The sequence below is a fragment of the Protopterus annectens genome, chromosome 5.part1 (assembly GCF_019279795.1).
Source record: "Protopterus annectens isolate FY-2018-M chromosome 5.part1, PAN1.0, whole genome shotgun sequence".
Classification (NCBI taxonomy): Eukaryota; Metazoa; Chordata; order Ceratodontiformes; family Protopteridae; genus Protopterus; species Protopterus annectens.
Genome location: NC_056736.1, coordinates 425,704,378 through 425,720,798, shown reverse-complemented (window position 1 = coordinate 425,720,798; position 16,421 = coordinate 425,704,378). Strand labels below are relative to the sequence as shown.

At 40.8% G+C, this 16,421-nt stretch overlaps 1 protein-coding gene across 1 annotated transcript; it reads right to left on the bottom strand.

Annotated features, from left to right (window-relative positions):
- Nucleotides 1-477: 477 nt before the first annotated feature.
- LOC122803187 (olfactory receptor 2AT4-like) lies at nucleotides 478-1,404 on the bottom strand. Its single transcript, XM_044072799.1, has one exon. The coding sequence runs from the start codon at nucleotides 1,249-1,251 to the stop codon at nucleotides 478-480; it is 774 nt and encodes a 257-aa protein (XP_043928734.1). The 5' UTR covers nucleotides 1,252-1,404.
- Between the last annotated feature and the right edge of the window lie 15,017 nt (nucleotides 1,405-16,421).

Below are 16,421 nucleotides of genomic sequence, written 5' to 3'. Positions count from 1 at the left end.
GGTATTGATAAACTTGTCTCACCAGGATACAGGCACTCGTTTAACATCATCTAAAGATGTATGAGTGAAGTACACCAGCACTGAAGTATTACAAAAAAAATACTGTCTACAAAGAAACAGAAAAAAAAATCACATATATGGATATTAATGGCCCAGAGACCACATTTTCCTGCAGATATGTGTGAATAGAATTATATTCAAATGAGACTTTGATATGTAAATAAAACATTGCCAAGGGATGGCTTATTTACTGGTGACACACACACACATATATATATATATATATATATATATATATATATATATATATATATATATATATATATATATATATATATATATTTACCAGCTTTTAATTTTGTTTGAATCATACTTTCTTTTTAACTGTGTCATATAACATTATAAGAATACCCTTGAATAAACTTACATTAAAAAAAGTCTAAATTATTAATATACAGATGGCAGCACAAGTTGTGCTTAGCTTTTTATAACTACAATTTTGTTTCTTATAAACATTTTAAAACCTAACTGAACATCTTTGTTCCTCAGAGTATAAATAATTGGGTTAAGTGCAGGAGTGATAACAGCAAAGAATATTGTACCCAAAGCATGGAATTCATCAGAAACATCATCTGCTCTGTATGAGGAAAAACTAACAACAATTGACACATAATATATTATCACAACTGCTAAATGTGAGCTGCAAGTAGAAAATGTTTTTTGACGTCCTGATGCAGAACTAATTCGTAAAACAGATCTAAGTATACTGATGTACGAGAATACCACAAATGAAAATGGAATGAAAACAAGTACTACAATAACAGCTGATATCCAAATAGTTAGTGGAGTAATATCTACACAAGACAAACGAGCAATAAAGAAATTATCACAAAAACAATGATTAATTGTATTTGCTCCATGGAATGGAAACTGAGCAGTAAAAACAGAAACTGACACAGCCAAAATACATGCTACTACAAAGCAAATTACTGTTATTAGTATATTAAAATTTTTATTCATAATAGACTCATAATGCAGAGGTTTACATATTGCTACGTAACGATCATATGCCATTATCATAAGAAGGAAACATTCAAACTGTTCCATTGTATGCGATATACACATCTGTGCAAAACATGCAGTAAATGAAATACTATTAGCATTAATTAGAAACAATGCCAACATTTTGGGGATAGTCGAAGTAGTAAGTATTATGTCTAAAACAGCAAGGTTGCAAAGAAAAAAGTACATGGGCCTGTGTAATTTGTGATCTGATAAAACAGCAATCAGTATAAAGGTATTTCCTGTAAGTATTATAATGTAGATTACCAAAAATATGATGAATAAAACTGGTTGATATCCATGGAGATATGGAAATCCAACAAGAATGAACTCTGTAACTTGGATGTTACTGCTATTGCATGTCACCATTGTTGAAGCAAAATTAGTACCTGCGGAAAAGATTGAAAATATAGTATTACCATCTCAGGACACTAGATTAAGTAAGATAATATAGGCTGTCATATATTTAACAGATTTTTTTAAGGATTATAGAGATACATCAAATAGTTATATTATTTGCTTCTGAAACCTGAAACAGCTGCCCTTCTGTTTCTCTACAAATACTTATTTTTTTGGATAGACTCTCATTTAAATATGTAAAATACAATAAAATGTATGTCATATTGATTTCTAATTTATAGTCCAAACTATTCCAAAAAATGTTTTTAAAAACATTTTTGGCAAAACTACCATCACAAAACCATGCTAACCTCACTTAGATGTTTAATATGAACTAACGGAGCATAGTTTGAGCATTACAAAAATAGTGAATAGCACTAATGTACAGATTTTAATTAGCATTAATTTAAATGCAGACTTGCTTAATATTTTTCAAATACTAAAAGCAGTATAAACTCAAAAAAATCACATAATTATTGAAAAATGTATACTTCTGTAGAAAGCCTAACATCTTTGAGGACTGTCCTTTTATTTATACCTGCTCTATCAGGCAAAGAACAATTATCCTAACCATACAAGTTACAGTAAAGCATTGCATTGCATTTGCAGACTATGAGTGGTGAAGAGCAACACATAGCAGAATCACATTATTTATTTATTTATTTATTTATTTTATTTTACATTTGTTAACCGGGAGAGTCCGACTGGATACATGCCCATTTTCAGCAGAGGCCCGGGGAGAAAAGCTCCAGGTACATAACAGACATATGAACATTGTTAATGCAAAAAAGGAAGATAGTTGAGTTCTAAATACAATATAAAGATACATCACATCTTGGGAAAAAAAATAACAGCAGCATATAAAAAAAAACATAGGTCAGTTACAAAGGTGAGGCGCCTTGTTAAAAAGCGGTTAAGGATAGTGAGGCAAGAGAAGGGTAAATGATAGTGGTTAATCAGGTTTGGAACAGGGACATTGCCAGAGAGTATTGAGATGGGGTTTAAGCTTTTTTTTGAATTGTAGGAGTGAAGGTTCTGAGGTGATCATGGTCGGTAGGGAGTTCCACATTTTACCTACAAAGTTTGAGAATAGAGAATCCCCAGCAGAATTATTGGCTTTGGTAGTTTGAGCTAAGATCTTATTGGAGGAGCGTAAAGATTGCAGGTTAATATAGGGGTGAATGATCTTTTTCAGAGCTGGTGTTTTCTCTGGGTGATACAATATCTGGTGAGCCATTTTGAGTTGGTTGAAATGGAGTTGGCTGGAAAACTCTAACCACCCTAGTTGCTTCAAATTAGTGCAGTGGTGCATTCTAAAGGTGGAATTTGTGGCAAATCTAGCTATGTGATTGTAACAAGAAGCAAGTTTGTTAAGGGTTGTCTTGTTTAGGTTTGTAAAAAGGGGGGAGGCATAGAAAAGAGTTGATAGTAGGTGTGTGCTGGCAATTGTAATTTTAGCGTGAGGAGTGAGAAAGTGTTTTACTTTATAGAGCGAGCCAAGCTTTTTATTGACGGTTTTGATGGTTAGATTGAAATGGGTGTCAAATTTAAGGGAGTTATCAATGGTAACACCTAAAAGCTTTGTGTGAGCTTCTGGTGATATAGTGATTCCATTGGAGGATGTAATAGAGAAGGTGGGGGGAAGAGTCTTGTTAGTGGGTGAGAAAGTAAGTAGTTTTGTTTTGTTGGGGTTGAGAACTAGTTGACGACTTGAGAACCATTTTTCTATTAGGATGAAGGTATCTTGGGTTGAAGCAGTGAGGTCTGCCAGGTTGGAGGCAGTGCTGATGATAGTCGAATCATCTGCATATTGAATGCATGTGGCATGGGGGGTGATTGTGGGCAGGTCATTAACAAAGATGGTGAAGAGAAGAGGGCCAAGAATAGATCCTTGGGGAACTCCAAGTGTAACAGGTAGGCATGTGGATAATTTGTCCTGCCATAGAACAGCCTGTTGCCTATTGGACAGGTAGGATTGGAACCATTTCAGAAGAAGAGAGTGGTATACATCACATGCAAATAATTACATAATGACATTCAAATGAGTGCTAACATGCTAATGAGAGCCACTGCATATGTAAATAATGAAATCAAACATGGTAGCATGATTCAGAATTTTTCTTTCTTTCTTTCTTTCTTTACTAACATTTGAAGGTCCACAATGAGATGCAGAGATACGCTTAAGTGCACCATCATTTCCTACTGAACATGTGTATTGTTCACGCTAACATGTTAGGAGTAGTGTCAAAATAACTGGTTAGCATATCTTAATGGCCAGTTTGGAAGCTAGTGTATACACTGTTGCATGGCACTAACATCTTTTTCACAAAAGGGGTTTATCAGCAGTTGGCATACTATCAGCACCATGACTGGGGTATAATTCACCTTTACTGTTCAGACAGAAACATCATACTGGAGTAGGGAGAATTGTGCCATCCTCACATATGATCAAGACGGATGTATAGAATACCAATTCCAGTGGACACATAGATTTGTGTAGCAATATTCATCTTTGCTATGGAGACCTTTCATTGCCCAACTGGGGATATACTAGTAGCTTGATAAGCCTCAGCCTCTCAAATTTTTCATGAGTTCCTAGATGTGATGCTGATACATGTGGAAGTGAATTTTTGGTTTTAGAAGACATCAGAGGAGAAAACAATTTCAATGTGTGAAATCTAGAGCATATCCCTTTTCCCCGGGGTCATGGGAGGTGCTGACTGCATCAACATTTCTATCCAGGTTCTACCTGATCTGTATGGTATCTAGTACATCAGCTGGAAAGGTTTAAATGCCATGTCCAGTAAATCAGACGGAAAAGCTTAAATGACATCAACAGCCAGGTGGTGTGCCATGCACAGGGTATTATATGCCTTGGAAGTATGGCTGATGACTCAATCTGTAACCCGCTGACAGTCATAGAGATTGTTTTGAAAACCACAGTAGCACAGAGAAGAAACATTATTGAATGTGAGTTCAGAGTCCTGAAGTTGTGCTTCCACTTCCTTGATACATCTAGTGGTTTACTATAATATGCTCTAGAGATGGGCAACAAGATAGTTGTGGTTTGCACCATGCTATACAACAAGCTGCTATAAAACCTGTTGCAATGAGGGGTGAATATAGCACTGTCTGACATACTTGTTTTTGCCACAGAACAGAAGCTTGGTGAGAAGTCAGAGCATGTGGCCTGACCAACCTACCATGGAAGACAGAGGTAGGTGCAGTATGTAGTGCCTGTAGAAAATAGGTGGTGCTTTATCCACAACTATGTGGCATGACAAGAAAAATGCAGAATAAAAGTCATGCATGCATTTACATATACTCTCTATGCATTACTGTTATTGAGTATTCACACAGTGTTTGAGACTTTAACATACCTGTAATAGCCAGTGGGAAGGCATGGCCCAGCCATGATCATCCTATGCAAAGATGAGTGAGGGGGGGTTACAGTGACAAGGGACAGCATTGATATCATAGGTGAAAGGGTCATGATTGGTGTTCATGGTAAACATGGACCTGGATGTGGGGTGTTGGCATCTAGGGATCACCTCAATTAATGCTGTAGAGTTTCTAGTGTTAGAAAAATGACTGTTTATGATATGTGCTCCTTCAGTGTCTGGTATTAACTCAAGTGGTCCGTGGATGGCAGACCATGTTGCTTTCATGTGTGGAATGTTGCACTGGCCTCTGATGTGTTATACTGACAGATGGAAGGATGGTACTATGCCATGTTAAACCATGGGTAAGTGTCAATTGGAGAACATTTGTGGGAGATTGTGTTGTTACTGAGCTACTTAAGCCTGAGAACAATGGTCAAGAAGAAGAGCTAGATGAAAGTTAGCCCTGTCCATATTGCTGTCCATGATCAAGGAGGGAGGAAACAGTGGAGTCAGATGAGTGTGAGCCTCATCCATTTAACTGCTTATGGCTTGGGAAGAAAACCATATTGGATCTAGATGAGTGTCAGCCACAACTATATGAACATCACAGGTTAGGAATAGAAGCCATAGTGGACACAAGTGAGTGCCAGCCAAAGTCATGTGAGTATTGATGCCCAGCAGTGGAGACAGGCAGCTTTTAATAGCTCTATTTAAAGTTTTTTTTTGGGGGGGGGCTCTTCACATGTTTGGTGGAGGAAGAAAATGAAAAGGGGAGAATTTTGTAGAATATCCTGAGGATCACCTCTGATATTTGTTGTTTGACTTAAAACTTTGTGATTTGGGCCTCTGCCATTGAGTTTTTTTGCCTGTTGATCACTGTCATTCTTCAGTCTTTCTGTCTGAAATACAGTAGTAACTAATGTCAATGAAAGTCATTGTGCAATATGGATGTGTATCATTTCGTACTACACTTCAATTGTGCCTATTGCCTGCATCACAGCTAATTTTGCTTACTGGTCACTGTTACTCTGTAGTTTTTATGCCTGTGTTACAATAGCAACAGATGTCAACAGAAAATAAATTTTGTAATACAGTTCAGTTTTGCCTATTGCATACCGTGTCCTTATGAATAGTGTTCAGTATTGGTCGCCCATTCTTTTGTGCCTGCATTCATACTAGCATAACTGTTTGAAAGCAAATAGATTTTTCTGTTTAATGATCTGCCTGCACTACAGTTCATTCACCTACTGGTCCTTCTTCTCTTCAGTTTTTCTGCCTGGACTGCAAGATGTTTTCAATTGGTCACTCTTCTTGTTGGGTGCACATTGCACCATGTATTGTATAACTCTTAGTTGACTTAGTTTGGCGGCTTCAGTTTTTCTGTTTTACCTGAATGTATTGTAGCAGTGGTCAAACCTTAGCACTACAGTCATAATGTGGGCCATTGAGGTATAAGCCAGTCAGATGACTTCTGTGAAATCCAAACAATACCCCACCAGACTGTCAACAATAATGTGACATCCTTTACTATCCTGGGTTAGTAACTAAGGAGCTGCAGTCCTCACTACTGACTCCAATATGAAAATGTCACTTAAACAGGAGTAAAATTTCACAGTTTCCCCTAACAGCACAACAGGAACATGCTCTATAACCTGGAACTGGACTGTATACTTCTGTCCACCCCTAATGTAACTGCTTATTGCACACTTCAGAGTAATGTGCCCCAGTTTAAGACCTCTGATACAGTCACACTTAAATAAATTAAATCTCACACATTCAAACACTTCTGGGAAAGCCTGACACAGATTTCCAGCTGTGTCCCTTCCCCAAAATAATATGGTAACCCACTACCATTAACTAGAGTGTCACATGCCCTTTCAAAGTAGTGTTCAATTATTAAAAATTAGTAGAACAAGCATTAGCAAATGACCTAAAGCAGCCAGGCTTTTAGAGTGGCCCAGGAAGTTATCAAAGCAGGTATAAGCACTACCAAATCTCTAAAGAAAACAATGATTGCCCACCCACAGTGTAAGTTAATAAAAATATTTAATACTGAGCAAAATGGTTAAAAATATTAAACAGTAATTTCCAATAAACAAACAGAACTCAGTCACTGGGAAAATGAAAACAATACTTAAGGATAGAAATCCTAGATTTAGAAAAACTCTAATTGATTAGTTATAAATTCCTGTCAGACTAAAGAACATTGTCTCTGATCTAAAGTAAATTGTTACAACAGAGCAAAGGCAGGCTTATAGTTCCTTGTGAGTCCTTTTGGGTATCCACTGCACAGTATAACTGTGAACAACTGACAACTACAACTGACAACTGTAACTGACTTCAATTGTCTTCAGCAGGCTCTTTCATAGCCTAGCTTAACTGTCAGAACTGCTCTATTTTTAACTTTCATTCCATATTTTTAAAATCAACCAACAGCTGTTTACTAAAGTTCCTTCCTGCATTTCAGCCTCTGACAGTAATACATAGCAACTGCCAACATTCTGATGACATCATCTGCAGATCGGCTGACTCTGAGACAGTCTGCATTTAGAATTTTCTTCACAAATATGTGTAGTTAAAAATGGAAAAGAACACTGTTCAAGTCTTTAAAGCATTATGTACAAACAGATTATAAATCAACATGTAAGAACTTATTTACAATATCATAGCTAGTCATGCTGGCATATACTACATAGGTTAATCTAAAATTATGTACAAAAACTTCAGCCAGACATGCTAGCATGAATGACAGTGTCTCATTTCTTCACAACATCAAATTTACATTTTGAAAATCTATTTTTTCATATGAAGATATAATGTTAAAGGGGAGTATTAGTGCAATACAGTAGGAGATGCTGGGAGAATAATACATAAAAAATGAGGTATATTTAGTGACTGTATGTAATCAGAAGAGGCAAGTGTCACAGGCAGTGTGTTAAGGGATAGGTTGTAGATTTGAAGCTTGAGCTTGGTTGGGTTAGTCTTGAGAATGAGGTGCCCCATATTGCAGAATGGGAAATACAAAGTTGAGGGTTTGCCTCGATGTACCATCATGTAAAATTGATGGGTAACATTCCAGTATTGCCATATGTGACTTCTTTCTGTGTAATGCTGATTTTCCAGATTATATTCATAAACACCCTCATCCTTAGAATAAGTGTTCAAAATGCTAATCTCTTGCTCAAAGTTTCAGTTGATATTACATAGTTCCAGGCAAGTAAAAAAAAAGTGGCATTGTAACATGTACCTGAAGCATACTGCTTTTTACTAGCATGACAAAAGAACTTGGTGTCCGAATGTATAGTAATTCTGCTTTATTTGTATTCCCAGTTAGAAATAAAGTGAACATATTTGTCAGGAGCAGCAAAAAGAAAATTCAGCAGCTGAGGAATGAGGATGCAAAGAGGGAGGAGGGTTGATTAGGAAGTTTTTCTGTGGTCATCCAAGAAGGGAGATTCAGCAAAAAGTCTGCCTGTGGCAGAACACAGTGGTCCTGCAGTGCAATCTACCCACTGCAATCCCAGTATCCTTACCTCAGAAAGTGTCTACTCTGTTGCAGCTGCAGCACAGGCTACCTCTTGTGAACCTATGGCCATTACCATGGAAGAAATTGTGTTAACATGCATAGCTTCTACCTTAGAAATGCTGCCAGGATCATCAGAAGTTGATAAAGAAATGACCAATACTTCTGCAGTCTCAACAGATGTGGTCTGTGACTTGCTGGAAGTTTCAGGTACATAATTTGAGGATCTAGAAACTTGGCCAGACTTGATAACGGATGAGTTTAGGGTAGCTACCATCTAGCATGGACCTGTGGAAGTTGTGTTATCACAGTTCCCTGTCAATGAACAGAAAAGAAGACTTGTCTCAAAAAACTATTTTCATATATTGCCTAGTGGGGAGAGCAAAACATACCCGGCTGAAAAATTCTGTCTCAAAAGATGCACTGTTTGCATGCATGCAAATTATTTGGACATTCTAATCATCATCCAGACAGCTGGTTACATAGAGAGAGATGTCCAAAACTTTATACCACCACAACCAAGCACCATACCATCCAGCAAATGTTTACTGAAGTTGGAGGAACTGGAAAATAGACAAGAGTAAGCAGACTATGGATGATATGTGACAAGCAATGGTTGAATAAAAACTCATATAGCTATTGTCCAGTACCTGGTAGAATGGAAACTTGCATTCCATGGTATGACTGATGCCTTGTACACCTACAGCATTGGCAATTCCTTTGGCCAAGTGCAGCTTTTGTTACAGTTTGATTACATCATGGCTGAACCCTTATGTCATATTAAGAATAAAGAAGTAATGGATCATTATCGCGGGAAGGCCATACAGAATTAAATTATCTAGCCGATTGCAATGCTACTTTGAGGACCACTGTAGGGAAGGTGAAGGATGCATTGCTATTTCCCTGTGATTCTTGATTACATGCCAGATGTCAGCAATCAACAGCAAATGACTGTAGTAGTTAGGTATGTGGACATTTCAAGGACTGCAGCCATGCTTGAGGAACACTTTTTGGGATTTGTGCCTGTGAACAATATGACCAGAGCAAGACATATGGAAGCACATCAGACTCTGCAACATCATCAGCCGGACATTAATGACTATCAAGGACAAAGATATAACAATGACAGCAATTATAAAAGGGAAATGAGCTGGAATCAGGCCCATATAAAACCGATGAATTCAAGTGCTTTTTATGTGCCATGTGCTTGCTTGCCATAATTTTTAGTGATGGACCACATTCAACACTACAATGTCTTTCTTTGGATGTCTGCAGTACATTTACGTAGTCTGTTAAGCATTAACAAGCCAGTGCAGAGCTTGAAATAACACATAAATGTCACTGTGAAGCCACTGTCAGAGACTTGCTGGGAATGCAGGATAGACAGCATCAAGGTAGTATGGTTTCAGCTGAAGGAAGTTTTGGAAGCATTGCAGGAGACAGGTGAAGCTTTATGAATAAGTGACACTGCAACACATCAACAGGCAAGGGGACTGCTGAGAAATTATGTCATATCTATTCATTGTATGATTAGTGGTTTGTATGATGTGCTGACAGGGTAAATCATGGAAGCAAAGTGCTGCAGAGTCCATCGGTTGATATTTCTACCTGTGTCAAACTGCTGGCTTTAACTATGGACTTGCTGAGGAAATATTGAGAAACAGGTTTTCAACATACTATGGGTGAAGCCTTCACAATAGCAGAAAAACTGGATGTTAGCACCACATTTCAGGAAAAGAAGAAGAAGAAAGTAAAGTGCTACTCAAAGTAAACAAATCTCACAACTCATATGGAAATTCCTTATAATGTTACAAAATTGTAAAATACTGGAATTCTCTTCCACAATATATTCTTGATAGACATTATATAAACCACCGGATTCACTATGCCCTGCATGGCGTGCAGGATCAGTGCAGGAGTGCCTGTACGCAATATGTCCACCGAGCGATCCAGGACGAGCGCTCCTGCACTGTTCCTGCATGGACAGAGCCCAGTATGCAAATCACCTCATTTACTGGTAAAAACCAAACAAATGAGGTGATTTAGTGATCCAGAAAGCAGGCATGAGTCCGTACAGGACTAGTGTAGTGTGCAGAAATTTACTCGGTTAGTAACCGAGTACATTTCTGCAAACTGCAAAACGGAGGCATGTCAGCTTTTAGAAATGCATGTATTAGAAGGTTAGAAATGCTAAAGGCCAAATACATGGCAATAGGCATGAAAAGTAATGTAAAAATAATAAAAATAAACTTTTATTTTTTCTGGCCGATTCCGGACGTTTAAGCATAGGGCAGCAGCACGCAGATGGGATTGTCATGAAAATTTAAAAAAAAAACTGAAATTAGCTTTCTGGCCAAAATCACAATATTACCATCATAGTCAATGGAAGGCAGAAGACAACATGGCCAGTAAACAGTAATTGCTAAGAGGGAAGGCTCAGTGTCAGACATAACTACCCATTAGCAGGCAATCCTATGCAAATGAGGGTAATGATACTGAATCACAGATATCCTCTCAGTGCTAGACAGTACCCAACCATGTAGGATATGAAATCCATGGTGTAAGCCTTAGAGTCAGCTGACTTCATAAGGTGTGTGTCAGGCATGCTGTAAGCTTATTGAGCTCTGTGGCTCGGGTTTGTCTAAGGTTAGCACAGCTAAGGAAGGGGGTGTGTCAAAGCTGCCAAGCACTCCTTCCTCTGCCTAAACGGGTGTGCTCAGCACGCACCAGGTTTTAAACAAGAAAAAAAGGTTAAACCAGGAAATAGCAGCTCTGGTGACAACCGAGCACTCTGCGCGACGCGCCTCAGGACATAAACAGGAAGGCAATAAGAAGGGAAAGAGCAGTAGGAATGTAATCAAGGTGAACTAGCATAGCTGGCAAGTGAAACATATCAGAACCAGCCAATTACACAGGCAGCAGCCCAGCACACCACTATAAACTATACACCCTTCCCTCTTGTTTTTCCCAAAAACTCTGCACCACCAGTGTATGCAAATGGGGACATTTTACAAAATGAAAGCAAGAGAAAAAATGTTAGCAGCTGCTTTTGCTATCATAAACCAGCATGTGCAAGAGGCTGAGGGTGGTGAGTATGTGAATGCTGATGACCAACCGACAGTGAGGAGGCGGAGAAGAGTGTATAGACTCAGGGAAACCTACCAAGGGCTACATGAACAATAGATAATGGAGCACTATAGGGTGGACAGGGACCTCCTACAGCATATTGTTGAGCTGTGCCGGCCACAACTCAGGCACAGAACCAACAGAGGGGAACCCGTCCCAGTGGAATTCAAGGTATGTGTAGGCTTAGGAATACTAGCCACAGGTACCTTTCAAAGGCCAACTGGGGATATCATGGGGATCTCACAGGCATCAGCATCCAGGGTACTCCACCATTTCCTGGATGCCATGTCAGCACATGCCGGTGAGTACATATATTTCCTCGACACACGTGAGGTGTTGGCCAGCAATGTGCGGCTCTTCCACCAAATAGCAGAATACCCTGAAGTAGTGGGTGCTATAGACTGCACGCATATACATATAAAAGCACCACCCCATGAGCAGGGCAGGGTCTACATAAACTGCAAGGGCTTCCCCTCCATCAATTGCCAGGTCATGTGCGATGCCCAGGGCATTGTAATGAATGTGTGTGCTGGAAGCCCTGGGAGCTATCACGATTCCCACATCTGTCATCTGATGCAGCTGTACCACAGATTTGCCAGTGGGGACATCCCATACGGCCACCTAGTGGGGGATGCTGGTTACACACTGGAGCCATGGATGATGACACCAATCAGAAATGCACACACACCTGAACAAGAGCTCCATAATGAGGCACACACACAAACAAGAATCATAATAGAGAGTTTGTTTGGGATGCTCAAGTCATGGTTCTGGTGCCTGGACACATCTGGTGGAGCATTGGAGTACTCTCCAGTTACATGTACCCAAATATTCATGTTATGTGCCATGCTACACAACATGATCCTGTAGAAGCAGCTGCAGCAGGAACAGCACGGAGCAGGGCCACACAATCCCCCACCATTACCAAGGCCAGCACAGACACAGAGTGACTCAGAGGAACAACAACCTGAGCCTGCACCTGTAGGCAGAAGGAGGCGTGCACAGTATGCCCTGGCTTTGGCAAAGAGGCAATGCATAGCATATACACTGACACAGTAGGAACCCAGGGAACGGAAACACTCTCTGACTCACACATACAGTAAAAGGGATGCCAAAAATGACAGTACCTGTGCTTTACCATGTATAGGGAGTGTACTATGTGCATCTGACATAGTCAGCCCTCCAGCACCATCCTCAATACTGGCACAGCCGCATCTGGAGCATTTCTCCCCGGGCCTCCGCTGAAAACAGGCTCTGTGGAACCTAGTCGGACATTCCCAGTCAACAAACGTTAAATAAATAAATAAAATAAAAAAAATAAAAAGGTAAGTCACCCATCCTATCAATGAATAAATGCAGTAGTATGGTCTGCTAGTTGTATCAATGGTATGGATGTCAACATGCAAAGGAAGGGAATTGGGTGGCAGAATGGGATGGCAGCAGATAGCGGACAGCTATATGGGCAGCATGAAACTATAACAAATACTGGAGTCAAAAAAGTAGGTAGCAACAGTCAAGGTGAAAAAACCCACTGCAGGACATGTGCTGGCCCAAATGTGTGTCCATAGGACACGCACATGCATGTCATGGAGGTTCACTTACCCAACAACAGTCCCACCCAGCCAGCAGGGCGGGTGTAGATGAACACAAGGAAAGGCTGTGCTAAGGTCCACAAGGTATGGCAATGGAGATCAACCCCCCATCAGACCTACACAAAGTATAACAAGTCAGGAAGTGGGATGTCATTCATGAAGGGTAGGAAGTCTGAAATGGCAATGTAGGTCCATAAAACCTATAAACTGTACTACACTGATATGCCTGTAGTCTGCAAGATAGGTCAGCAGACAGATTTAAATGGAAGCCAAGAAATTACCAGAAATACCAATGCAGTCAAAGCAAATGTCCACAGTAGTCAGGTGTGCCCCCCCAAACCCTATGTAGAAATGTATTAGCATCCATGTGTTGGTGTAATAAGAGTGAGCACAGAGTACCTGAGCTTGTCAAAGTAGAAGGATGGATTGCTCCATATGTACAATATGCAGAGCTCTGAGTGTCAGGCTGATGTGTGGAAGCCAGCAGGGTACCTGAAATATCAGGGGGGTATAGCAGAAATGTCTACAATTGTCAGGTGTGCCTCCCAATCCTATGCAGTATAGCAGTAGCATCTATGTGTGGGTATCACAGCAGCAGAGCACAGAGTACCTGAGTTGCCCCACTTATAACGATGGAATGTTGCATGTGTAGAATATGCAGAAATCTGAGTGTCAGGTTGTTGTGGAAGCCAACAGAGTACCTGACATATCAGGTGGTTGCAGGACATGTCCACAGTTGTGATGTGTGCCCCCACCAACTCTATGTAGAAATGTATTACCAGCCATGTACGGGAGTAATAACAGTGATCACTGAGTACCTGATCTGGTCAAATCAGCAGGAGATGGATAGTCACATGTCTACAATAGGCAGAGCTCTGTGTGTTAGGTAGTTCTGAGTGGTATGCTGTGTGAAAGTGTTCAGCAAATAGCCATGGATGGTGTGTCCTGGTGTCCAATGGTCAGTATCGCTGATGACCGGGCCAAGTCCACACAACTGCAGTGCCAAACAGACTGATATCCCAGCAAGACATGTTGCAGCAGTAGTCCATATGAGTTGTACAGTTGTCATAACTGTCACCATCTTGAAGATGGACACAGCATGTGTGTTGGCCCAGATGTACACACAGTACACAGGTGGAAGTACTGTAGAGAGAGACTGTTTAACATTTCACAGTGAAATGGAGACACCCTCCATTTGTACATACAGGTTAACAGCACATCAGTTGGTTGTGCAGTATGGGAAACTAAGATGTACTTGGGGCAAACACTGGCGGACCACAAAAGGCAGAGGTATGGTGCATGTAGAAGCTGCTGGTGTCCACCCACTAGCCACCAGTAGGGGAAAGGGCCACATATATCTGTGAGGCAGTTGCAAGTAGCTACCCTAGCACTCATGCAGCCAGCCTGGCCCAATATCAGCCTCAGGTAACACACAGGCCACCTCACTGCTGCTGTGAATGAGTACAATATGATCCCCACATCAATATGTGAATACTCACAGAATGCAGCATGCTGAAGAGGTGTCAAATGCAGGTGTGTCTATAGCTGTAAGATGCACCCTGCCAGCGTCCACACCAATGGATTGATAAGGGCAGAAACAATTGCCACCAACACCTTACACACCTATTCTGTCACCCCAGGGGAATACATTACCTAGCTGCCTGGGTCTGTACAACTGACAGAATGCACTGGCCTGCTACAGATAGCCTGCATCAGTACCCACTGCCCCACTGTCCTCTGTCACACATCTGTGGCATGCCTGTACACCACTGTATGTTACCCCATGGACTCCCACATAATGACAAAACACAGTCCACAGAACACAAATGCAAGGACATGTTGACAAATCCCAGTAGTATGTCCATCATGTTCCAATGCATGAACTGTGGACCAACCTGTACATACTGCTGAGATGGAGTGACAACTATAGGCATATCTGCTGAGATGGAGTGACAACTATAGGCATATCTATCAGATATCATGTGCATAATGGTAGGAAGACAACAGATTAACAGTGGGGGGGGGGGCTAGCATTGCCATGGAGTGTGTGAAGGGTGAAACCCTGATGTGTGCACATACTTATCATGGCTGCAAACACTGGAATGGGTGGCCACAAACCTGCTAGCAAACCAAATGTGAAGGGGTAATGAACAGAATAACGAGCCCTGCCTCTAGATAACTGCAATGAGTCTGAATACCTGGGAGGTATGGCCACAGCACGATATGACCGTCCTGTCATGGTGATAATTGTACAGGCATGGGATCCACAGCTACAACACCACCAAGGTGCTGGACCATATACACAGACCCATCAGCAAGAGTCTGCAGTTTCCACGCCAGAATGACATGAGTGTGCAAGAATATGTAGGTTGCACACCACAATACTGGACACAGCTGCATTCAACTTGTAATCCCCAGGAAACGACTGCCAGACAAGATGTGTACCTGTTAGTAGTTGATGAGATAAAACATCAGAGGGTAAAATACCACATATCAGTGAGTATCCCTGCCAATACCAAAACCATGTAGCGGAAGCACCACAGGCACAATTAGCAACAATCTCACTACACTTTGCCCAATGTCGACCCACATTGTCAACCAATTAACAGATATCCTGCAGAAGCAGGTTACTAGCTGTAGGTGTAGGGCACAAATATCTGCACTGGAGTACAACCTACCTGGAATGGAGTCACACATGCAATACAGACACTCATACTGGGCATGTTCAGAAACTTAGAGAAGTGAAGGTTATGTCACAAAACAAGGTAGAGAAGGGTCATACTGGGCATGCTCACACACTTAGAGAAATGAAGCCCATGTCAGGAAACAACTGTGGCTTATGCACAGCAGTCAGGCACAGATGTCTGTGCAAACACTCCACACTACACACTAGTCATGCTCTGCATGCACAACAGATGAGAATATACACATATATCCAAGGACAGCACACTATAACAGCTCAGACATACACATAATAGATGTGGGAAGACAGTGATGGACAGTGACAGCTCCCCTCTCATGAGGCCTGTCCCACACAGCACACTCCTAGTTTGCAAAAACATATGATGTGCAAATGTCCATCACTGTACACAATTGCCTCTGGTAGCCTTTCAGTCAGTACACGTTTCATTGCCTTACTTTGACAAGCCTGCTGATGTCATTCCCTGTGAAATACACTTTTGGTTAAAGAGTATCCCAGTAATCTCCATGGAGTGTTTTGTAACTGTGTAATGCTCTAATGTGCTGTAGTAGTTAGGTAGGTGTTCTAATCCCATTCATGGCAAGTGTGAGTGTGTTTGTGTGTATGTGTATGGCCAATGATTTTGAGGACAGTCA

Coding starts and splice junctions, on each gene's coding strand:
- LOC122803187 (XM_044072799.1), bottom strand. CDS start 1,251: ATGTACTTTTTTCTTTGCAACCTTGCTGTTTTAGACATAATACTTACT.